At 40.2% G+C, this 24377-nt stretch overlaps 1 protein-coding gene across 30 annotated transcripts in view; it reads right to left on the reverse strand.

Annotated features, from left to right (window-relative positions):
* The window catches only part of MICAL3 (microtubule associated monooxygenase, calponin and LIM domain containing 3), a 175955-nt gene that overhangs the window by 80807 nt on the left and 70771 nt on the right, over window positions 1–24377 (reverse strand). For 20 of the 30 annotated variants that reach the window (XM_038154664.1, XM_038154671.1, XM_038154665.1 and 17 more), the window contains exons 3-18: window positions 20939–21146; window positions 19514–19630; window positions 18716–18817; window positions 18016–18171; window positions 17381–17481; window positions 16157–16414; window positions 15465–15580; window positions 14057–14183; window positions 13448–13541; window positions 12176–12323; window positions 10734–10930; window positions 9735–9847; window positions 9189–9251; window positions 8292–8465; window positions 7215–7307; window positions 1787–1882 (exon numbers count right to left, since the gene is read on the reverse strand). In XM_038154664.1, the coding sequence (XP_038010592.1) occupies window positions 1787–1882; window positions 7215–7307; window positions 8292–8465; window positions 9189–9251; window positions 9735–9847; window positions 10734–10930; window positions 12176–12323; window positions 13448–13541; window positions 14057–14183; window positions 15465–15580; window positions 16157–16414; window positions 17381–17481; window positions 18016–18171; window positions 18716–18817; window positions 19514–19630; window positions 20939–21146 (2163 nt within the window). The remainder of the gene's footprint in view (window positions 1–1786; window positions 1883–7214; window positions 7308–8291; window positions 8466–9188; window positions 9252–9734; window positions 9848–10733; window positions 10931–12175; window positions 12324–13447; window positions 13542–14056; window positions 14184–15464; window positions 15581–16156; window positions 16415–17380; window positions 17482–18015; window positions 18172–18715; window positions 18818–19513; window positions 19631–20938; window positions 21147–24377) is intronic. The other 10 variants (XM_038154675.1, XM_038154667.1, XM_038154681.1 and 7 more) reach the window with 2 other exon arrangements.

A 24377-nucleotide genomic window follows, 5' to 3' on the forward strand; every position in this document is an offset into this window, starting at 1 on the left:
TAGTGCAATAAAGATGGTAAGACAGTATAACTCATACTGTGATGTTAGTTCAGAGGGAGGACATGGAGAGTTTAAAAGAAGTGGCAGAATAAATGCAGTAGAAGAGCAGAATTTAAGGTTTTAAAAGACATCAGTGTAACATGGATACAGATCCATCTGACTTGCTATGAGACCTGGGCCAAGACAATTTTAGGGGAAAAAAAAATCATTCCTAAGGAAAAAGAATGCCTCCAAAAGCAGATTACTCTAACATCAGTTCTGTAGGACAGAGGGAAAAAATTCCTGAGTTAAAGGAAGACTTCCATAAAACACAACATAGAAAATGGTCAAAATACACTTGGCAGTAGCTGGCCTTCCATGACTGAACTAGGCAACCAAAAAGACACAGGACAAACAAACACTTGGAGAGGTGACAGAAGGAAAATATAGAGCCACAAGATCCTTAGTGAGTGAAAACAAATTCCTCTACATGGAAAATGAATCCCACACTATAGATTAGAAGGTAAAACTCAGCATTTAACTGCCTTAGTTTCTCCATCTGTAAGACTGGGGAAAACTTTTCTTCTTTCATAAAATGTATCCCACAAAATTTCCAGAGGATTTTGACACGAGGCAGGCAGCTAGCTATCACATCAACTGATAATATGACACTGCAGTGTAAATGCAGGTTTTGCTCATGAAAAGGGCTTTCCTCACCCATTCTACCCAGATGTTCTCTCCTGTATCGTTCTTGGAAAGGCTGCTGTTCACAGCATGGCAGAAAACCAACCCCTTTATTGTTAGGACAGTTTCAAATGGGATCAGTAGGCAGAGCTGATCTATCTTGCAGATGCACACACCACAGAGGCAGCAAAGAATGTGTGTCCTGGAGGCTGACAATAATTAGACCAGATAAGCTGCAACATGTAATTAAAATTTGAGAAATCAGCTATAAGGCAAGTCAAACTTTCTGCCAAAGAATAAAACTTGTCTACTCTGCTAAAAGGTTATGCTCCTTCACAGTTTATGGGCTCAAGAGCTCAGCTTCACCTCTGGGGAAATTAATTTGTACAATCCTTATGTGATGTCATGACAGCTCTATGGGACTGCAACTGCCTTTTCAGGACCTCTAGCTCGGGACTGATCAAGAAGTGGATTTGAAAATAGGAAAATGAAACAAATAATTTTAAAGGATACAACTCCAAGAAGCACAATGACAATATACAAGAAGACAGAAATATTAGGATGATTTCAGGTAATATTTAACTGGGACAACAAACACATGTGCACAAACATCTGGACACACATTTATACAGTGTGCTCAGAACAGCTCTGAGACAAGAGCCTGCTGTGGGAGAAACAGAAGGACCACAGTGGACATGTGAAGGCCACTACAACACTCAAAAACTTCAGATAAGCAATCCTAAAGAAGTTTAATGGATACAAGAGTAAATTTTCAGTCACATCTATTTAAATGGAGAGTGGAGATGGAACAAAGTTTAATTTTCTTTCCCTGCATTACTCCAAACATTTAATTTCTACTGTGCTGCATCTCAAAACTGAGAAAGGGTACTGTGATAAAAAAATCTCCCTACAGGCAAATCTCAGTCTCCAGTGGAGACCCTTCATGCTTCCAGGGAGTTAATGCTGCCCTATCTTCCTAACCTAAGAGGTTGAGAAACCCCTATCAGCACCTGAAAGAAAGAAAACTGGAAGTGTATTTGTAATTAAGCTGTTTGGTAACTGAGCTAGTCACTTGTACAAGCAGCAATGAAGAGAAAGGGACAGAGCATGCAGAGGGAATCACCTGCTGTCTGGGATACGATGGAGAGGAGGATGGAGTGGAAGAAGAGAGCATGATCACTTTTTTGGGGCAGGTCCGAGAACGTTCCTTATGCCTCATCTTTTTTTAAAACAGAAAAAGAAAAAAAAAATCATAATAATGGTAGAAAAGAGGTAACATTACCAGTGGTTTGGTGAGACAGGCCAGAATGCATGAACTGAGACCATGATCCTAAGCTCAGACCTCTCTCAAACCAGCTAAAGCCACAGTGCATCTGAAGCTGAGAGACTCGAGGTTTTCCCCAGAGCCACACAATCACATTTGACAGTCAGTGAGCACAGATTTGTATCAATCAGCAATTAAACTGACAGCTTTTGAGTCAAGGTCTTACAATCAGTTAAAGGCAAACCTTGGAACTCTCCATAGCACAACTGGACTGCTCACTTTTCTTCATGAAAAATTACTTATTGCTGTGCCTTTAAATGCTTTAAATTATCCATCCTGTTGACCTAATTACTCATGCTTGCAGCTCATTATTAATACAATTCAAGTCTCAGTGTTCTGCTCCCAGCTCCAGATCCTTCCTAACTTACAGACATTACACCATCTCAGGCAAACTAAAATGTACTACATTCTATTAGAACAGAAATCCAGCTGGTTTACAGATAAAAGGGAGCTGTGTTTAATAGTCTGCATATTACACAATGCACATACATGTCCTCAGTTTAACACACCAGAGAACATGCCCTTCTAGTGCTGTACTCCTTGTTATGCAGAGTCTTCTCTCCACCATTTCTTGTTTATTAATGAGCCTTCCGCCTGATTTTTCCTTTCCTTTTGAGTTCTCACCAGAGCATATCTGGAAATGGTTGCACTGGGAAAAAACAAAATGCTGTGTACCCAAAGCCAGTGTTAGATAAGTCTAAAAAACTGCACGTGGTATGGAGATATTACAGTGTACTGCCCTTGCAGATGAGCTGGCACTAACATCTGTTTGGGTGCTCTCTTCCTTTTCAGCAAAACAGTTTGATAAATAATACACTCCTCTATCTCAAACAGATGCTAAAAGCAGCTTAAACTGAAGCATATGACTTTGCACTGCAGTGGATGAGGAACATTTATATGTTTCAAAAGGCTTAGCTATTAAGTCACTTATTTCTAACTGAAAGCATGGCAACTTTCTCAACCAGAGAGCTGCTCATGGATTTTCATCTGTCCACGGCCAAGTTTGCATTTCAAATGTCAAAATTTTCACAGACTGGCTTATTTTTCCAAGGAAAATCTCAGAATATAATATCAGATGAATGCACAAAGTACATCAGTCCTCCAGCAGAATGTATTTCTGAGCACACAAACAAAAGGATGACTATAGGAAAGTAGAAAATAATCAACATATTTAAATAAAAAAAATTAAGGTAAAAAAGCAGTATTTGCAGAAGTCATTGGTGTTTTTAAGTTCTCTCCTGTTGAGGTTTCAGCTCTTGCTGCCTGTGGTCATCTCAGTCATCACTTATCTTTAAAAAACACAGTTCCAGCAAAATCACTGCAGAGTTTGCACTTCTGCCCCTTGTCACACTTCAGGGAATGGTCTCAAAAGAATAAGCAGATAATAAGAGGCAGAAAAGATGTGCACCAAAAGACATGAGATCTCCATCTTACAAGTATCTTTGTACACACCAAACATAATTTAAGCCTATGTATGACATGCAAAAGCCGTTTCTGACAGGAGACCTACGGAACAATAAAAGACTGCTGAAGGCTACAAGATGGAAATCCAGTTTAAAATTCAGTTTAAAAGGCTTGTCTCTCACATCATGCCCAGTCAGATCCTCTTCTGGACAGACCATATGGCTTTCAATGGCTTCATGATGCTGGATGGGATGCTCTTTCCCAAAAGCAGCCAAAACAGCTCAGAGAGCACAGAGCACATGATGGAAGATGTTCTTATACCAGCAGGCATTCATTTGAGATTAACCATCACACCATGAAACACAATCCAGCCTTTTAAGATGATACTGCCATCATATAAAAAATATATTTCCACTGTGCACATTCACTTCATAATATCTTTGTGCATCATTAGATGCTGCTGTGGTGCTCATAAGAGCACAAAACCAATTTTGACAACACAGGTCAACATCCTCAAAGTGTAACTCAATAAATTTACCTTTATAATCCAATTCACAAGGGATTCAAGCCACACAGAATGCTGTGAGGAGCAGATTGGTGAGGTTTTTAACCCCTTTGCTCTTTGGAAGGTATTGCCTTTCCAAGAGAGACAGCATTAAAAGTACTGTGGTGAAAGTAAAAACTGCTTCAGAGCAGATTCTGCCAGGATTTCACTCTTTTTAGGAATTCTCTCTTAGTAAGCCACCTCTACAACACACAGACGTATCCTGCCTTACAAGCTCAAGGAAACTGCTCACCTAATATCTTAAAGCAAGGGTAAAGCAAGATTCTAGATTTAAACTGGTAAGCAAGTACAGCTAAGGAACTCCATCTGACAGACACCAGCAGGCAATACCCCAAGGCAGATGCCAATTTCTCATCAGAACTGTGGGTCCAACCCAGACCACCTCCTGTGCAACTCTTCCTTGCAACCACTCTTATGCTTTTGCAACATACTTTCCTCTTCCATGCAGTTTCCAAAAGACAGGAAGAACCAAACCTGTCAATCATATAACCACCCTTCTCTCAAAGAGAAGATCTCAGCTTCATTTTGCCAGCTAGTAACAACATTAGGCAACCTGTGGTTTCTCTCAGTAACACCCCCCTCTGCTCTTTGCCTCCCTAGGAGCTGCTTTGCTCCTCTTCAAAGCACTCTCCACTAGAAGGTAATTGCTATGTGATATGTTCAGTCAGTAGCAGAAGTTTCTGCTCATGAACTTCAACACCTGTGCCAAAAGAGAAATCTTTTCAAAAGCTTCATGAACAGCCCTTTCTAGCAAGTATATATCATCCCTAAAGAGCTTGTCAAAAGGAACAGGAATCCTCTACAGCTTGTGCAGTGATACAGTTCTGGAATGGCTGCCCAGGGATGTGGAGCAGTCACCATCCCTGGGTGTGTTTAACAAAGCCTGGATGTGGCACTCGGTGCCATGGTTTAGTTGAGGTGTCAGGGCAGGCTTGGACTCAATGATCTTGAAGGTCTCTTCCAACCTGGTCATTCTGTGATTCAGTGACAGGTCCTGGCATTCAGCAGCACTTCTCTGTTGCAGTCTGTCACCCAGGGATGAGCTACAAAGCCAGAGTGACCAATGTCACCAGTGAAGGCCAGTCCAGCACTATCAATAGGTGCAGTCTCACAGCTGTCAGGTTCTGCCTGCCAAAGCAACCAGAACCAGCAATCTCAGCAGCCAGCTGAGGTACTGCTCCAGCAACAACTTCCTGCAGCAGGGGTTTTCTGTCCAGGCTTGGCAAAGCTGGCTGCTTGGCTCAGTGGCCTCAGCTGATCTCTGTTCAGTCAAGAATAAGCGGCTCTGTGCACATCCATGGCCTTTGAATAAAGGTAATCCATACTCTTCCCTTCCCAAAGAACACAGTAAGGAACCTTTGGAACAGGGACTCTGTCTGTGGGGTTTTGATCCTTCTGTATCCAGATTTTGCATCCTTGAGACTCAGTTTTATACTTCCTCATTACAAAAGCACTGCAAATCCTGCAAGACATCTGGACCCAGGAATCAACCATCTTCTGTTGATGCAGTAGAACTAATCAAGGAAAGATCATCTCCATGTGCAACACTGAGAGGGAAATCATCCACGCAAGGCAATCACTGCCAGTGTGGAAAAAAAAAATTTAAATCCTCTGAAAGTAAAACTGTTGCAGAAAGATTGTTCAAAGATATGCCTTAGACTGCTTCCTATACAGAGATGCTATCAACATCAAGGAAGAGCAGAAGGATTTTTTCTTCCTTTTTTAAAATTTCTTTTGAGTTGTGTAGTGCAGGTATAAACAAGAACAAAGAAGACCCAAAAAATTGCTCCATGGTGAGGAGAAAAATCCTCAATAAAATTTGTCCTTTTTTTATCAATGACAAAAGAATGACAATGAGAACTTTTGTGTTTCACTATAAAGGCTTAATTATAAAGCCTTCATAAACTTTCAGGAACAGATTCAAAGAGAAATCTCAAGAGTGCAGGAATGTGGCCTTTTTCAAGTGCTAGAACAGAGAGACAGCCAGTGCAATCCAGTTTTGCTTTTTCTAGGAGGTAATATAAACAGTGCTCATCAACTCACTTAATATTGTACAGTTTTTTTGCTTCAGGTTTGGTTTTTTTCTGCCTTAAGTATTCTTGAGAAATAAAATTTGTCTTAATCATGAAGGATGTGAATCCATCTCAAAATGCTCATTAGCCTGCAAAGAAGATTTTGATGAGACAAAAGGTGGAAGAACAAACACTGAGTCAGGAAACCCAAGCATCCTGACAATAATTCCCCTGGGCTTAGGTCTTCTTCCTTGAAGAGAAATCTTCTAGATCAGGGCACCAGTCATGACATGCAGCATTAATTGTGCTGAAAGCCTCAGACACAAAGATCACCAGGAATCCATATTCATCAAGAACAGTGAATTTCCAAAGCAGTGTCATCTTCTTCCTCTTGACTCCAAAGTATGCTCTGATTAAACTACAGCCAGAGAGAAGTAGGTGTTTCTCCAAATTATGGCTGTCAGCAAAATACCTCTGAGCACTCTCAGAAACACGAGGAGGCCATCAGCACAGGGAAACAGTGGAAGCAGATGAAGCCAGTGAGGTAGGTATCATAAAATACCTGAAAAGATCATCTATCACAAGCCTTAAGTTTTAGAAAGGACATGACTGAAAGAAAAACAGCAGCAATGACAATGGCCCAAAATGTTGGAGAGAAAATAAAATTTGATACCTGCTGATTTTTCTGCTGTTGGTCCCTATTCAGTGGAAGAAAACCTAAAATGTACTGAATTCACAGTAAAACAGGAGTCTGCAAAGCAACAAGTGTAAGAAGCTGGCAAGGAAAGTGCAATAAAGAAAGGGAAACCACAGGAAAGTCTCCTGCAACTACAGAACACCTAAGATTTCACATAGGAATAGCACAATTGATAACCAATTTTACTGTTTATGTCAAGGAAGAGCTCTAATATCATAGTTAAGTCATCTTTACCTCATGAGTTTCCATAATTGCTTACATGTTTCCTTTATTTCTAAAACAAGAATCTTGAAATTCTATAGCAAAAATTTCTGCTGCAACATCCATGAAACTCTTGGTAAGTTGAAACTAGCATGAGAAGGCAGGGAAAATTTGATTAATTTTTGAAACATTAAACCATACATTATCACCGAAGGGAGACGTGGACGTTATTCACTGGAAGTTATTTAAAATAACAGACTCAGACAAGGTGCTGGAAAAGGACTGGCTTAAAACCACAACAGTGCTAGGTGGTGTTGGGTGAGAAGTGCATTGGATGAGTTTCTTTACCTGTTTCCACTGGGGTATGGGAGCAAGCCGGCCCTGCTCTCGTCTGCTGGATGGCTGGCTGTGGACACGCTCTTGGTAAGGCAGGACAGGTGGCTGCATGCAGGTTGTAGGGAAGGTGGGACCAAGGAGGAAAGATAAAATAGTGAAGGAAACTCAAAGAAATCCATAGGAATGGAATACAGAATAAGACAGACAAACATTTAAGAAAAAAAAATATAGGGTAGGGGGGAATTCATTTAGCAAGTAAAATATAAAAAGGAAAAAACCATCCAAAAATGGGAAATTTCATATATTTTTGGACCTTTCCTTTCATTTCATTGTTTCTTCAAATCATTGGCTGAGTATGCCAGCCAATGTGCAGCAGCTGAAGAAACATTTTATTGTTATGTTACACTACAAATGCTGATATGTAGTGTGGCAGAGACAAACTTGACCTGGCTTTCCAGCAGCCAGGTCAGGTCCCACTCACAATGTGGCCACGGCAGCACAGAGCTTGGCACAAGCTGTGGGGATGGACTCATGCAGCAGAGCAAGGACTCTGGCACTTAAACCACACTGAGCCTCATCCTGCTGACACTGCACTGCCAGCAGCAGCTTGAAGTGACTCAATCTAACTTCAAAGACAATGAGGCTGCAGTTGCAGCAGCTCAGATACCATCCTGGAGAACAAACGAGCCTCACTTGGAATGGCACAAACACCCTGATTGCCAAGAAACTCCCAGGCATTTATCTGCTGCACATACACACACGTACAAAGCTTAATCACAGTTCACAAGAACAAACAGATGTAACCTGATATGAAAATGTTCAAATCAGAAATCAAATGGTTGTTCTTAAAGAGCATAAGCAGAACATTCCTGGAAAGCTTTTAAAGAGCAATAGTAGTCATAAAAAACTCAATTGCTGGTCTTCACTCTGTACTTGTAAAATTTAAGCTTTGGGTAAACTTCACTTTTATTTAGTAGAGCCTTTGCAGTAGAAAAGCAACACTAGCACCCAGTCTCGGGGAATGCATGCTATCATCCATAGTTTGCCTCTACATTTCCAAAACAAAGGGGTTTATTATCCATCTCCTACCTGTCTTCGTAAGTTTGAGGATGGCACTGGTGCATTCTCTTCAAACTTGGCCAGCAGCTGGGTTGCCATGGACTTGACTTTGTTCTGATTCCCAATGGCAGCATCAATTCTCCTCTCTGTCAGGGCACTCACCAGTGTGGGCCTTTCTTCTCTGTAGCTTCGTGGGAGGTCCTCCTAACAATCAGTGACATCAAAATTGAACAAGATGCAACCAGATCACCTTTTCCTTTCCACCTCTTTGCTGTGAAAAGTCTCTTACACTATAGATAACAAATCTCTTAGCCTCACTTGAAAGCTCAGATTTTAATTTCCTTTGGCAAGTCATCAAATGTTCTGTTAAACTTTACTGATCTTTTCAATCTTATTTGATAGCTACCAAAAAGACCTCAGCTGAAACACCCCTGTGAAGCCCTTGACATAAACCAAAGGCTCATCTTCAAACAACAAACCCAAAGCACTGAATTTTATTTCACCTGTACCCATTTGGCTACAAACACTGAATATGAAAGACTGCCTTATGGGCATACTGGAAATGCATGCTTTTTGCACAAACCAAGGGTAAAGTTGAAATATGCATCAAGCTTCTGACAACACCACATGACTTTACTAAGAAGTTTTGAGTGTTGATGTCCTCATCAAACCATAGTAATTTGCAATAAAAACAGAACACCAGGGAACTGCAACATTTCATTTGTTATGTAGTATGATTTCATAATCATTAGTAAAATATTTGCACTAAAGATACCATGAAAGTGTAACCTCTGAAGAAGAATTAAATTTATCTTTAAAATTCTGTATAATCTCTGCCTGGATACTAAAAAAATGGAAGAACTGAAGTGGGGACAAAGGCACCTACCATTTATTTTGCTCCCTGACATCTCTCACTGCAATACTTACATCCTCAGATTGGCTGGTTTTTCTCCTCTTTCCTGCACCATCCAGTTCCTTTTCTTTTTTGTCCTGAAAACAAAAGGAATAGGGGAAAGAAAACAAAAATAACTCTCATACCTCTCTGGGCTAAATGTCATCAGTGCTTTTAATCAGTTTAGTTGCAAAGCTTATTTAATTCCCTTTTGCTCATTCTCTATTTGTTTAAGAAAAGAGGTTTTTTTCCTAGATACTCCTTAGGGGATTGTAAGCTTCAACTGGACAATTCTTCAATGCTTTCAAATCATTAAAAACTGAGCAACTAGCTAAGTTCCAAGAGAAAATACATGCCCAAATACTACCACAAGGCTAAGCTTTTAAGACTGAAATACACCACTGAGAGTACATACTCCAGATGTAATTCTGCAGTCATAAATGTCATGTATTGTCCCATACCAAGAGCTGGTGAACACACGGTCTCCTGCAAACTAACAAACACTCACACCTGCACTTTTAGCACCATGCTTGGACAGCAGGCTGCCAGATCCAAGTGCTCCCAGGGCTGTGCCTGGTTACCTTGGGAGTGCGCTTCCGAGAGATGCTTTGTCCCAGTTTGCTGAGGAAGGAGATGGGAGACTTGGTACTGGCAATCAGGGCAGCCTTTTCCTCTGCATTCAGCTCCAGGCTATCTGTTAGTGACGACAGGCAGAACAAGGGAATGCCATGGAGTTTTTTTCTGTGCTGCTGTTATTAAATACACAACTGAAGGACTCGCTGATTCTTTTTAACATAGTAGTTTTTTCTAAAATTCTCTGTACAAAATTCCTATTGTCTAGAATTAGTACCTTTCTCAGCTATTCTGCTTTTTCACTGTGCCCAAAGCAGTTCTTTCAGGGTTTATAACCACCCATAACAGACACTGTGTCTACTATATTTACTTTTACATTTAAAGAACATGAACATCAGTATTCTTAAAAAGAGTCCAGAGTTTTAGAAATAATACATGATACATACTATACTTTTAAAAGGCTATTAAACCTAATTTTTCCCCCTCACCAGAGAGATACATGCAAGTTAAGACCATCAGTAATAAAGAGCTGTAACAACATTATCAATATTTAAAGGCAGGCCATATTGACTTGGGTTAGGTAATTACATCCTTCAGTTCTGATCAAAGATGTTTTGTTCCTTGGTGGCCTGAAGTTAGTCTCACCATTCACAGATGGTAAATATGTATAAAACTCAGCTGGTGATTTGAAATTACCTGTTTAACAACTACTAGCAAGGAACAATAGCTAAAACAAACAATAGTAAGAGAGCAGAAAATTTATCTAGTAGTGCTGAAGTGAGTTTAAAACTTTTGAGGACATTATTTTATATTAACTCCTTATTTTGCTCCTGCTGCTGCTAACATGGTCTTTCTCAGCACCATAAAAAGTCAACATTTTGTAATGTATAGCTACAGTGAGTAACCACTCAATGTGCTCATGCAGAAGCAGCATGAAGGTAACTGAAGCACACACATTCACCCTGCAGCAGTCTTTAAATCCCACACAAGTGCCCCAAACTGCTTACCACTAGAGGGGATGGTGTCTTTGAACATCTCATAGAACTGTGTGAGGTACATCACCATGGACAGCTTATCTGGCTCTCCAACAGATGCCATTTCCTTTCCAGTCATAATGGGAGAGATCCCAAACTCTTTCTCAGCGATGTCAAAGGCCAGTTGGTTGTTCTTCTCCACATCGTGCTCATCCAAGGAATCAAAGTCTCTGCAAAGGGCAAAAAGAGGCCTTGCACTGAACCAAGCAGAAATCAGTCTTCTGAAAGAATTCAGACATCCATCATCCTTTTTTCACTTGAAATCTTAATTTTATTTGCCATCAACATGCAAAGTTGATGCTAGTTAACTACAGCAAACTTTGGCTCAAATACATGCTTTTAAAATTTGTTTGCTCTTCCCAAAAACCTAGACTTTTCTTCTTAAAAACCATTATCCTCTGAAATACATCTCCACTTCCTTCTTTGCTGAAAGACTGTACGTTGTCCCTTACATAAAATCTTCCATGTGTTTAGAACTAAATTAAATCTTGACTTTTTGTCCCTTTTCTCTTGACCAAACCATATTTTTGTCCTGCTGGCTTTTTCCAAAACTTGTATAACTATATAAAAACTACAGCTTGTAGAGAGTTACATGAAGAACTTTAAAAGCTCTTTGAACTCTCCACAAGCTATAAAGCTATTAAACAGTGTAGCTCAGGTTAACTCCAGTACACCAATACAGAAGTAATCAGTGCATATGGACTGGAATAACTCCACGTTTTTTCAGTATGTTTTACAGTGGACTGTCCTCAAGTACAGCTCTAGAATTTACTTTTTCTGATGTCTCTTTGGGAAGCTGGAGACATTTCAGATTAAAGTACCAGAGCCTTTGCTATCATCACTTTTTGCAGGCAGCGTTTTCCCATTCCAGAATCCGGGCACTGTTTTACCCAATATATCACTGAAGAGGACACCTCTGCCATCCACCCAACCACCAAGTCAGTGTGCAAACAGTAACAACTTCTTTATTTAGGCTGTGGGTCACTACTTCTAGAAAGAGCAGCCTGAAAGTCTTTAGAAAGAGCTGCTTTGTTAAACAGGAAATTTATAAAGGACCATGCAGAGACTTGTTCACAAAAGATTTAACTGAAGCTGTGAAGTGTTCCTTACTCACTTCACACATAAAATCTGTCAGTCAATAATGCTTTCCAGTCAGTACCAATTTGAAGCTTAATTCTGCCAAATCATCCAGAAGGGAAAATGACAACACATTTATTTTCAAATTCATCAAGCTATCATGACCTTCCACTCTGCTAGTGAATCACTGGATGTTGGTTTCTATCAAGTTTAATTGAATTAATTTCAATCTATTTCTTCATAAGTCACAAATGCACTGCCTCCAACTCCACATTATTAGTTCCAAATACCACTAATTTCCTGCTCCTCCGGGTTATTTGAAGCAGCCAGTTACTCACATTAGGTCTGGACGGTATCTGTGGATAATGGCACACAAAGCTAAGCCACTTTTCCATGACATTGTCAGATCTGTCACATTAACACCAGCATATCCATCAGTCTGCCTCTGGCACCAACTGAGCAATTTACTAGAACGAGCTACAGACTCTGCAAAAAAAATAGCACATTTCAAAATAGAAATTAACAACAGTTCAAATTCTAAATACAACAAAAACCCTATGAATCAACAAGCAAAACCATAATATAAAAAACAAGCTCCTTCTACAATGGGTAATGGAGTACAGGATTCTTATTTTCTTTTAAAAATACTATCAATATCTATTTTAAATCCAAGAAAGTATTTTTAATTTACTGAAAAGTAATTATCTAAGTTGTAACTTGCCAGACTTTTCACCCTAGCTATTGTAAAAGAGCCCCAGGAAATACAAAACTGTTGCAAAGGCTTGTTAAATATGATCAAAAGGACATACAGTAGCGATGCTCTCCAAAGCCCAGATATACTATTTCTAGTGGAAGAACAGACAAATGTCCTTCTGTAACTACTTCTTCTCCCTTGGAAACTTTCCTTTAAAAGCACTGACCTATGCTGACCTTGTCTTACCAGAAGATCTGATGAGATTGCAGCCTCAAGGGACGTGGCTGCAGGGCAAAGAGCAGAGACTACACAGCTCTTCAGCAGCCAAGAGCCACCCTGGGAATCCCAAAACACTATCTGGGCATCCAAGACAAGGCGTGCAAAGGAAAAAGTCTGACATACCCCTCGGGGCAGAGACAAGGAGACAGCTCCTGAAATGCTTATCACAAGGCATCTAGCTCTCAGAATAATGCAAGCAAAGTGAGGTTTCATTTAGTTGAGAGATGAGACAAAGAAAAGGAAAGCAGGAACACGCAAGACTGCACGAGCAATATATTCTGATACATTTGTAAGAGTTCTGAGTCTACTGTTAGAGTGAACTCAGGCCAGGCTTCTGCACTTTAAGCAAGGGCATTGTTAGAGATAAAGGAGGTGAAAAGAACTGCCTATACAAACAAATATGCTTAGAAAACTAACAACATTATAAAGCAAGGGAAATTAGGCAAACAAAAATAAATTCCCATGCTAATGGAAACTTGAAAAATTATAAGCTCAGACTGTTGACAAAACAATTACTGGATACATTTTCTACATGAAGAGAATGGTTAAATAATATCCTACAGCCCTGCTGCTCTCTAGTTCCTGCACTGATCCAGCTCCAGAATACCAGAAGGCATAGGACAGCAGCCAAGCCTACCATTTCGAGTCAGCTTTGGTGTCCTGGAGTTCACAAAGTTCTCTATCTCCAGGTGAATGTCTTTCAAGTCTCCTGTATTATACAAGTGGCGTACCTAAAATGACACACAAAAACATTTAAGAGATCAACATGCCATGCACCCCAGACACACAGAGAAATAACCACAAGACAATAAGGAGACATCCCAAGGTATAAAAAGGAAGATAAGTACATGTAGGCAGCAAAAATCCTACCCCAAGAACCTCACAACAGCAAGGAGCAGCTCATCAGTGCTGAACAGTCCAGCTGACTGCTGCTGCTCAGTGGACACCAAATTGCAATGACAGACTGCTAGACTGGATTATTACAAAGAAAATGCACATGCACACATAAAAAACACAAATTTATAGGTTTCTTGTATCATTATATCACAGTTAAAATTATCAAGATCAAACATTCCTAAAAAGGAATTTGATCAAGTACAAAAGTCTACTCTTGACTGATGCAACTGCCTTTCACTGCTTCCATGTTACACACACATCACCCTCTGTTCTCAAAACACTGGCAGAGCTTCACCTGAGGAAAGCCACAGCACATTGCAAGCACTCAGGAGCACCATTTGTGACTTACCTGCTGTGGCCTCAAGAAGTTGACGTTGATATTGGGATATCTGGTGGCAGGATCAATGCTGTAATGGCTGAAGTTCTTACTCACGTTCTCTGGGGTGGTCTGAGGCAGCAGCCTATAAATGCTTTCCCTTGGGAAAATAACAGAAAAAAAAAGTTTGGGGTTTTGTTTTGGTTCATCTGTTTTGTTTAGGCTTTGTGGTGGTTTGGGGTTTTTGGTTTGTTTTGGCTGGTTTGAGGTTTGTTCTGTTATTGTTTTTTTTTTTTGAAGAGATGCATCACTACTACTATGGCTAAGTAAACTCTGGAGAGATAAACATTCAAATCAGAAATCTAACCACTTCAGACACTGCATAGCTAACAGCCAGCATAACCATATTAAAATCTGCACTTTAATACAACTTCAGAGTTCCACAGGAGGGAAGAGAACAACACATTAAGTGAAACTGAAGGGGCAGCCCGATACGATAAAGACACTGAGATACAGGAGGGGCTCAGGAAGAGGGCCACCAAGGGGACTGGAGCATTTGTCCTGTGAGGAGAGGCCAAGAGAACTGAGTCTGTTCAATATGTGGAAGACAAAGCTCAGGGAAGATCTTACTGCTGTCTGAAGTGGCTAATGGAAAGGTGAAGTCTGGCTTCAACAGCAACATTATTTTCCTCACTGTTTTTTTAAATTCAAACAAATTGAACTTTAAGTATGAATTGTGCCATTGTGCAATTTTAGAAATTCTACTATGGTTCCTAATGGTCAGAAGCTGCAGTTGCTGAAGTTTAAAATAGGACCTAAAAACTGTTGCTTTTACTCACTCCATCTTCTAATTACCTGAGTTCTGATTTCCAAGAGAGGCCCTTGAGTCACCAAAACCACACTCAGGCAAAGCTGATTAACACATCAAGAACTCAATACTTCAAAAGAGACCAGATGGTGTTTGGCTCACATGAAACAAAGTGACCAAGGACAATATGAAAGATAGCAGGTCACGGCTTCCTTACAAGGAAATAATAAAAAGTATTCACAAGATAATAGGAGACAGCAAGAACTTTTGTATCTGGTACTTTAAAGGCACCTACATCTTCATCTGGTTTGCCATTGAAGGGCTGGTGACAGTCAGGCTCACTTTGTCCATGCAATGTCAATAAGCACCCAAAAAAAAAAATATTCCTAATCTAATCTTTTAAAACTAGGACCAAGAATAGCAACATTTCTTCCTCTTCCATATATTTCAGTTTATCAACTCCTTTGATATTTTTTTTCTTTAACTGAATTATACCCTCATGCATTCTCTAAAAACAGTGGGAGTCTGCATCTCCCATTCTGTCTACAAATTTGTACTGAAAGAAACTGTCATGAATGATGAGATGTTGGAGGATTGGATTAGAACTGTAAATGTATTCACTTTCTCCATTACCTCTCTGCAAGGACTTCCAAAGGACTGGCTCCAAGTGACCAACTTCGTACCATCCAAGCAGAGTCCATCGCAGCCAAAAATCCCCTGGCTATTCCAGTTCCCATTGGCCAAAAGGGCTGATATTACAGGTTACCAAAGGAAAAAAAAAAAGCAGAGAAAGGAAAAGCATCACTTAGGGAAAATCTTCAAGAAGTATCAAGTACATATTCAGGCAGTAATCTGCTGGGAAATTATAACTCAGTAATTAGCTTCAAGCTCCACTCCCACTGAGCTAGAGGAAACCAGATGTACAGTGAACAGCTCATGAGCTCTCCCAAAGCCAACGTCCCTCTATTCCTATTCCCAACAGTAATTCATAGCCTGGGGTGCCTTAACAGCTTCTATTCAAGACAGGACTTTTTAAACCAACTACAAAATGCTAACTGCTAGCAGGCCTGCAGAGGGTTCTGAAGAGAGTCAACAAGAAGCAGATGGAACAGACAGAACTTCAGAAAAAACTCTGCAAACATTTTCTTAAGCGCGATCATTACCGTGGTAAAAATTCTGTTTTCCCAACACTCCCACCCTTCCTTCCAACCTCCCACTTTCTCCTCTAACAAACAGCAGCTTTCCTTAGAGTGCCTCTCTGTCAGGCAGCACGTATCTCAGTGCTGGCTGCAGGGGTTTGTGCTCATTCAGAGCTGAACACCAACCTCCAGGAGGCTGTCCCCGACCAATGCCACGAGGAGCTGGTGGCCGTTCTGCTCGCGCACCAGGGCGGCGTTCTCGGAGGCGTACATGCACGTGAAGTCAAACATGGCCACGTCGGGCTGCCCGTAGTGGTTGATGGCAAAGTCCAGCGAGGGCAGCTGCTGGTTAGTAGAGAAATCTGCTGCCTCCCTGGCGTAGTTGAGCAAAGCCTCCTGGTCCACGTTCTCCCGGGAGAGCAAGACCTCTGTGTCAGCATGGTCCTGCCAAAACCAGCAAAGGTAAAGTGCCGTGGTCAGACCCACAAATTTGTTTTAAGATTGGTATATATTGTAGCTGGCATTAAAATTCTGACAAATCCACTCATTTGGATTTGCCTGCTAATTTCTTTCATTCCTGTGTTAATGCTTCCAGGAGAAAATCTATTGTATTTGCGGGGTGCCCTGTGGCAGGAGGGAATGATGAATCTGTCTCCATGTTCTCAGAAGGATAATTTATTATTTTATGATACTATATTATACTAAAGAATGCTATACTAAACTTTATTAAAGAATACAGAAAGGATACTTACAGAAGGCTAAAAAGATAATGAAAACTTGTGACTCTTTCCAGAGTCTCGACACAGTTTGACCCTGATTGGCAAATAAGTCAAAACAATTCACATTAAACCAATGAAACAACCACCTGTTGGTAAACTCTCTCCAAACACATTCCACATGTGAGCACAACACAGGAGAAGCAAATGAGATAAGAATTTGTTTTGCTTTTTCTCTGAGGCTTCTCAGCTTCCCAGGACAAAATCCTGGGCAAGGAGATTTTTCCAGAAAATATGACAGTGACAAAAATTTATAGATCTTTTATTGCAAACAGTAATCAGTCCTGCTTGCATTGCTGACTGTGAAAGGGCTAAGAAACTTCTGAGCATTTTTCATTCCCATAAAATAAGGGAAGCTCAACTAAACTATTAAATGTTCCTTCAGCATATTTTAGTATGAGCAAAACTCCCAAATCTACAAAAGGAGACAAATTTGAAAAGGACAGGTTTTGTAACACTCATCCGATGGTTTAAAATACTTCAGAAGGGCATTAACTGCCTTTTAGAACACAATTACATTCACGTTCTAAAATAACAACTGTAGAAAAGCATATTTTCCTACTTCCACCTTACCGAAAGTAAATTGTCACCACAATTTTAGCTTACAGAGAATACAGGAGAAGTCAATACCCACATGCCGTATCACTCCTTTATCCAGCAAGCTCTGCTTTTTGGCAGTCATGACAAAGTAGTGTGTATCATCCTTGTAGTAGACAATGTTCTCCAAGTCAATGCCTTGTGACAGAACAAAAGACATGGTAATGAAGGAATAAGTTAGGAGTTATGTGCAAAAGAAGTTCTACCAGAAGAAAGCAAATTGAAACTGCATGGTTAGAAAAAGAGAGAATGCCAAGCAACTTTCTACCATGTTCTGGGTGACTTTAAAATCTGAACTGTCAACAAAACCACAGCACATTTCACCTGCATAAAGCTATCTCTTTTAAAAAATCCATTTATCATCGCTCTAAGTTTTGCATTCAGATGTGCAATGCAAAAAGCAAAACTCTGGATTCATGACCTCTTCCCATTAAGGGCTTTGATTTCCTGAAAACCATATATTCTCCACTTCTGAATCAAAATGACACACATCTGCCTTGTACAGCACAACAGCTATAAAATAGGGAAGTCCTATTTCAGAGGCAGCACTGACTGACTGCCTGGCACAAAATGCTTGTTTCTTGATTAAACACACAAACCTGAGCTGCAAAATTGTAATTATAAAAACAAATAGTTTATATTTCACTGGATATCTGTCAAGTGCCAGCACACCTGTGGCATCCCGGAGATCCTGGAAGAATTTCTGGTTGAAGATGAAGGCCACACCGCTGATCTCTTCTACTTTGGCTTCAGCTGTGGTGTTGCGATTGATGAAGTTTGCTGTGATGGCAATTGCAAGCTTGCCACGGAATTCCTTTCGGCGAAACCCTACAGGGAGGATAAAATTCCAATGCTGAAGAACAAACACACCTTCAGAGAAGGCTCAGTACGAGTGCACTCACAAAGTAAAGGGAGAGAAGAGAATTGATGAGCTACAAACTCCTCCAAAGAGGAAAGAATAATTGCTTCATCCGAAACATGTTAATGGATAAAGCTCCCCACCGCTCTGTCTCTCATCTCTGTTCCTAAAGCTGCAATTTCCAATTAAAAAAAATAAATAAAAAAGGGATTCTCTGCTACAGAGAATAATACTCAACACCTCAGTTCCTACACCCAAAGGTAGGAGTGACAACACTACTCAACTAAAGAAAAAATGCAGGAAAAATGATCCAGATCAAAAACTCTTATATCTATTAGTTTAGAGGAAGAAAACAAAGACCACCCACATCTCTGCCACAAATGGATTTTTACATGGACTTTTAATCTCCCTGTCACTTGTCAAGTGTCTTTCCAGATGTTGACTGGCATGCTAAAGGCCACTTTTCCTCTAACAAATCTAAGTTCTGCTTAAAGGTGAATTATGAACCATTACCTTCTAAGGTGTTTCTCCTGCCATCCCCTCCAATGATGACTTCAAACTCATACTCAGACACTGGATGGGTTTTGGGATGGACCAATGCACGCCAACCTATTCCTGTAGATAAACTCCAAGTTAATGGCAATATAAATGGCAAAATAATAGAAAAAAATAGATTAAATCAGTTCTTACTATCAATAAATCCTTCAATGCATGATCAGTCAAGAAACCCTGCAGGACAGCTACATTGATGACAGGGCTGTTCCTGAACGGTGCAGCAATTCCACATGAATCAGACACAGCTCTGCTAAAACTCCCCTAATTCCTTTAAGGGCCCCTACAAACTTCTCGACTGCTCAAACTTCTCTACAATTAATAAAAGGCCAAACTACAAGTAAGCTACATCTCCTGTGGTGATCAGAGAACAGGTTTCACAGGGATACTGAAAGCATAACAAGGATCATTCACCAATATAAATATGCTCAGTGAATGCAAAGAAAGGAGTTGTTTCAAAATGTTATCAAAATGTTACATAATAGGCTTAAGTATTTTAGAAGCAATTACAATTTACCATGTCTTGGTCTATTTCTGCACAGTCCTTCTGGTGACTTTGTTTCATACAGTAACTAATTTGGATTTGTCACTAGAAAAAACAAATCCTACTAAAAATCCGAGCAAAAATGGATTAACAACTATTCTTATTAATGGAGCACGAGGAAAGGACTTAACATCATAAGCAGAGTTAAGGAGTAGGAGCCTGTGTATCCCACCACAACTCCCCCCTTCTCTACTGCCCATTTCAGTGCTACTTGCTTTCATTCTCCTGGTCCTCTGGAGGGTAAACGAGCCCCCGGAACTCCACATTGACATGGATCTCTATTCCCAAGATCAAGGCAACCTTCAAAAGGATCAGCTGGAGCTGACGGATACCTACAAGAAAAAAAGCAGATTATAAAGAAATAGAAGGAAAAGAAAAGAGCACAAGTGCCCATGTGTGTCTGACACTACTGATACCCTGACTTAAAGGCCAGCTGCTACTTTCTTCTTCCCCACAGAGTTCCCAGCACTTCATCCAGGCACCATCGGTGTGTGATATCACAGCATGCCAAGAAAATTCTACACAGCTGAAAACCCAACCCTTTTCAAAGCATAAAAAGTAATTTTTTAGTGTTTCAATGCCCTACTCAGCAACAAGGGTAACAACCAGGACACGAGCTGCAGGAGAGGGAGGGAAGACAGCACAGGCAGGACTGCCTTTGTCACAGATGGCAGAGAGCCACTGGATCAGCCTGGCTGTAATACTGACCTGCACCTCCATCCCAGAACCTCTGGGTTAGTGAGGGCATAGAAAGCTCCTCACCACCTCTCTCCTCTTCAGGTAGCTTTGGCAATGAGAATGAAAATTATAGTCCTTCAATTAATTCGAAGGAAAAGACCTTACTGTCATATTTCAGACACTGAAATGAAAAAATCCTTTACCCAAACACTAAATTTTAGCTGTGCTGATACACAAAAAAAAGACAAAATGCATAAATACTGGAAGAATAAAAATGAAATTAGAAGGAAAAAGCAATCTGCAAGGCTGAAGCTATGAAGAAATCTTCCAGTTTTACCATTTGTTGCCAAATTAAAAAAAAAAAAAAAAAAAGAACACAGACTGGTAGCCAACACCTGGCTGTGCCATGTACAGTCAATTTTGGGGAAGAAAAAAGAAAAGAAAAATAATTCCTGCTCCCCCAAAGCATTCAGTTTTCAAAGAGGACTGATTTAACAGAATATAAAAATCATCACAATTATTCTCAATTTTAACACATAAATATCTATTTAATCTTCATCACTCTTCTGAAAATTAACAAAGCCAAAACTGTTCCTCCTTTCTCTAGAAGTGAAATTCACAAGAATGTTCAAAAGCATGCACTAATTTTTCTTTACAAGTTGCTCAAGAGAAACAGAATAATGCGGCAGCTGCAGGAATGTATCAGCAAAACCAGAAAAATTATCCATATAAAAAAAAGTGAGCTTTAAGTGTACTTTTCAGTGTAGGAAGAAGCTATGCCTTAGGAATGTCTAAGAGATGACAGATGAACACTGCATGTTTTAATCTCATGACTAGCCCAGAATGCACAATGCAAAAGTAACACTGCACTGTACCATAAAGACTTGAGAGCAGGGACTGGTGTAGGGTGAATTTTGACCCTCACCTTCCCCCCAGGAAGAAGAGTGCATTACTGTACTCACTGATATGGTCTATGGATCCTGCACAGAATTTGCCGTAGAACTTTTTGGCGCCGAGGCCCCTGAGGTCGTGGATGGTGAAGGGCCAGAGGTGCAGCACGTTGTTGCGGGAGAAGGCATCTCTCTTCTCTATCACCACCACCTTGGCTCCCAGGAAGGACAGGTCGATGGCTGTGCGAAGGCCACAGGGTCCAGCCCCAATTATCAGACACTGCAAAACAACCAGCACTTAGTAACTGCACGGTCCTTGGAGGAAATGGGCATTTCTGCAGCAGCTTCCAAGCGTCCCACGGCTCTTAGGAATAAGTGCTCTTTGTCTGAAACATAAGCTGAAATTTCAGATCAGTCTCTGTTTCTACCTGCTAAGTTCTGCCATTGATAAGCAGAAACCACGACCTGAAAATGAAGTATATTGCAGAGCAGTGAAGACTCAGGAAGCAGGCAAGTAAAACTGTGTGCTTGCAACCCTTGCTCTAGGAAGAGCTGCCAAGGCATGCTCTCCAAGCTACCTGGAGAACAGCAATATTTCTGAAGGCTTCTCCCTCCCACATTCCATTTTTTTTCTTTAAAAATAAACAAGCAAAAAATCAAAACAACCCCCAAAAAACAAAAAACAAAACCAGTGACAAGTTTTCCTCTCATCTTCCAAACACTGAGCTGGCCTTTCTTAAGAATACCCTCAGCAGCATTGCAACAGCTACAGCAGACAAACACAAGACACTAATGTTTTTATAAACACCATCATTTAGAGTAACAGAATAAAAGCCCAGTCAAGTCAGAGCACAATAACTTATGCCTTTGGTGGTGCTTTGGGGCTTCCACTACTGCAGCAAAGGAGACTTCAGGGAAGTGAACATCATGTAAACAAAAACTTTGTGCGACCAGACCTATCTTTTCTCCAACCTAACCTTTGTCACATGAAAGGTCTTTCACCTTCTCTTATCTTTTTCCACTCTACTCACAAACACCATCAGATGCTAATAAACAACTTGAGAATGTAAAATACGTGTCGAAGGACCTTCTGAGAACAGAATGATGCAGCAAAATACTTTCAGATTAAAAACCCAAGATAGTCAGGAGACACTTTTTACCCACAGAATCCGAGGTCCACAGAGAAAGTGTTGGTATGTGCAGTCACATAAACACAGTACACAGTCCATTTCTTCATCATTTTTGTACTTTGATTTCTACCGAGTAAACCAGAGACCTTGTTTGGAGGTGGCTGCTGCTGCTGCCGCGTGATTCTTTTCCAGATTCTTATGGCTGCACAAGAAAGCTCTTTGAGAAACTCTTAATTATGCCAAAATCTAACTATGAGCCAGCATCCTGATAAACAACCAATTGCAAAAAGCAAAACTTTGTGTTCAGTGGTCATCCCCATCTGACAGTTTTTACAGGCTGCCACATTCTCACCACTTACTCACTGGGGCATAAACCCTGCAAGCACCATGAAACGGCAAATGTAAAGCCTGAATGATGGAAACCCAATTACAGCAATGATGACATCGCTATTGACATGCAAATTCCACGGAGGACTACTGAACAAGATAAGAAGTCACATAAATCTGAGGGCAGAGATCCAAGTCTAGAGGAAAGGGAAGGAAATAATAACATCACTGCTTCTTTAGTGGCTTCAGGAACCTGAAAGTATTTGGGACAAAAGGCACATCCAACCTCTGAGCTAATAAATACCTAAATAAAATTGTTTATTGAACAGGTAATCTTGAACAGGATCCTCAGTTAGGTCTATATTCTTCCAGTTTTAAGATTGCTTTCTTTGTAGGTAAGTGTAATTCCCAAACACCACCCGGTCTTTCTTTCTTAAAACTTTCAGAAAACCAGCTCACCATATCATACTTATTCAGGTAATAATTTTACTTGGCTGACAACTACAATCTTCAAAGAGCCTGGATTTCAATAAGCAACAAGAACACACTGAATCGGGTGATTTTCATTCTTGGACAAATTTCCACATATGAAATATTTATGATGGAGTACACAACAGGCAAAGGAATTGCACTAAAATCAGACTATTCAAACTCAGATTTCATTAAATTTTAAGCTAGTTGCCTGCAACTTTGTCACAGGAACTTAAAAGGTTTTTTTCCTCTCTATCCTTCCTTCCTCCCTGCTTTCATAGTAGGATGTGGTTAAAAGCACTTAGGTTATGATTAAGATTCTAGATATTTTTAATATAAAATACTCAGACAAATAATTTATGGTCAAAGTTGCCTTTTTTTTTAATTCCATTACAAAACCATTAAATTATGTTGTTGTAAAACAAATTCTAAGCACAATTAAAATCAGAAAATATTCTTTTCCACTTCTAATGCTTCTTCTAGTATCAGATATCTCATAAAAAGCCACCTTCTGGTACTTTCAGTCAGCAGTACCTCCACGACATGCCAAGCACAGCCAAATAAAGGCAGCTACTGTTATTCCTTCTTCCCTTTCCCCTCAGTGACTCCAAGCAATTGCTGCAACTCCCTGCACTGAAGCTGTCTCACCCCTCAAAAACACTTCTTGCTCAGGATCTTTCAGACAGATTATATTAAGTTTCCAGTAACAACGCCATGGTAATGGAACATGAAATGCAAACTGAAATGCTGTATTCTCTGCATAACCAATGGAGAGAGAGCACCATTTGTAACTATTTACATTTGAACAACCCACCACGTCCAGGACACTTTGATGAACTCTGATTATCTGGATTCTGGCTAGCCTGGATGCTGGCCATGTGCACAAACTGCCCAACTCCAGGCACAGCACCTCATCCCTGAACAATTTTTAATGGGCAATTACGAGCTATCCTACAAAGTATGAAAACTTCAGAACTGGTTTATGTTCGAGTGTACAGAAGCCAGGCTTCCTAAAGAAATTACTGACTTCTGTTCTGACGTGGATAAAACCATAATCTTTATTTTACATTCTATTATCTCCACATATCCGCTTAAATTTCTGTACCTTTTAATCAGCAGTTTGCAAATTACATTAAACATTTAGGAATATAAGAGTGAGTTAGGAAACATCAAATCACACATGACTCAGTTCTCAAAAGGCCTCTGCTTTGAACAGTTATGATTATCTCTTAGGAACTACATTTAAACATTTAATGGCAGTTACTATTTGGGAACAAGAAATTAATATAAACATATATGAAAAGATAAGAGGAATTCATAGTGAAATTTGGTTTAAAAATATGTCCACGGCAGTCATTGCCCAGTCCCATCACCGTGGTCCCTTCACACCAACACCAGCAAGTTCTGAGGTTCTCTCATCATTCAGCGAGGGACAGTCCCACATGACCTCATGAGACTCTGTTTATCTCACCATCACCCCACCACGTGCTACTTCTGCAATCACTCTCTTGATCCCAGCTCTCCAGTGCCATTCCCACTCTCTTTAACTTGGCTCTGGTGTATGAAATAGGTTAAGCTTTTGA

Source organism: Motacilla alba, chromosome 1A, assembly GCF_015832195.1.
Source record: "Motacilla alba alba isolate MOTALB_02 chromosome 1A, Motacilla_alba_V1.0_pri, whole genome shotgun sequence".
NCBI lineage: Eukaryota > Metazoa > Chordata > Aves > Passeriformes > Motacillidae > Motacilla > Motacilla alba.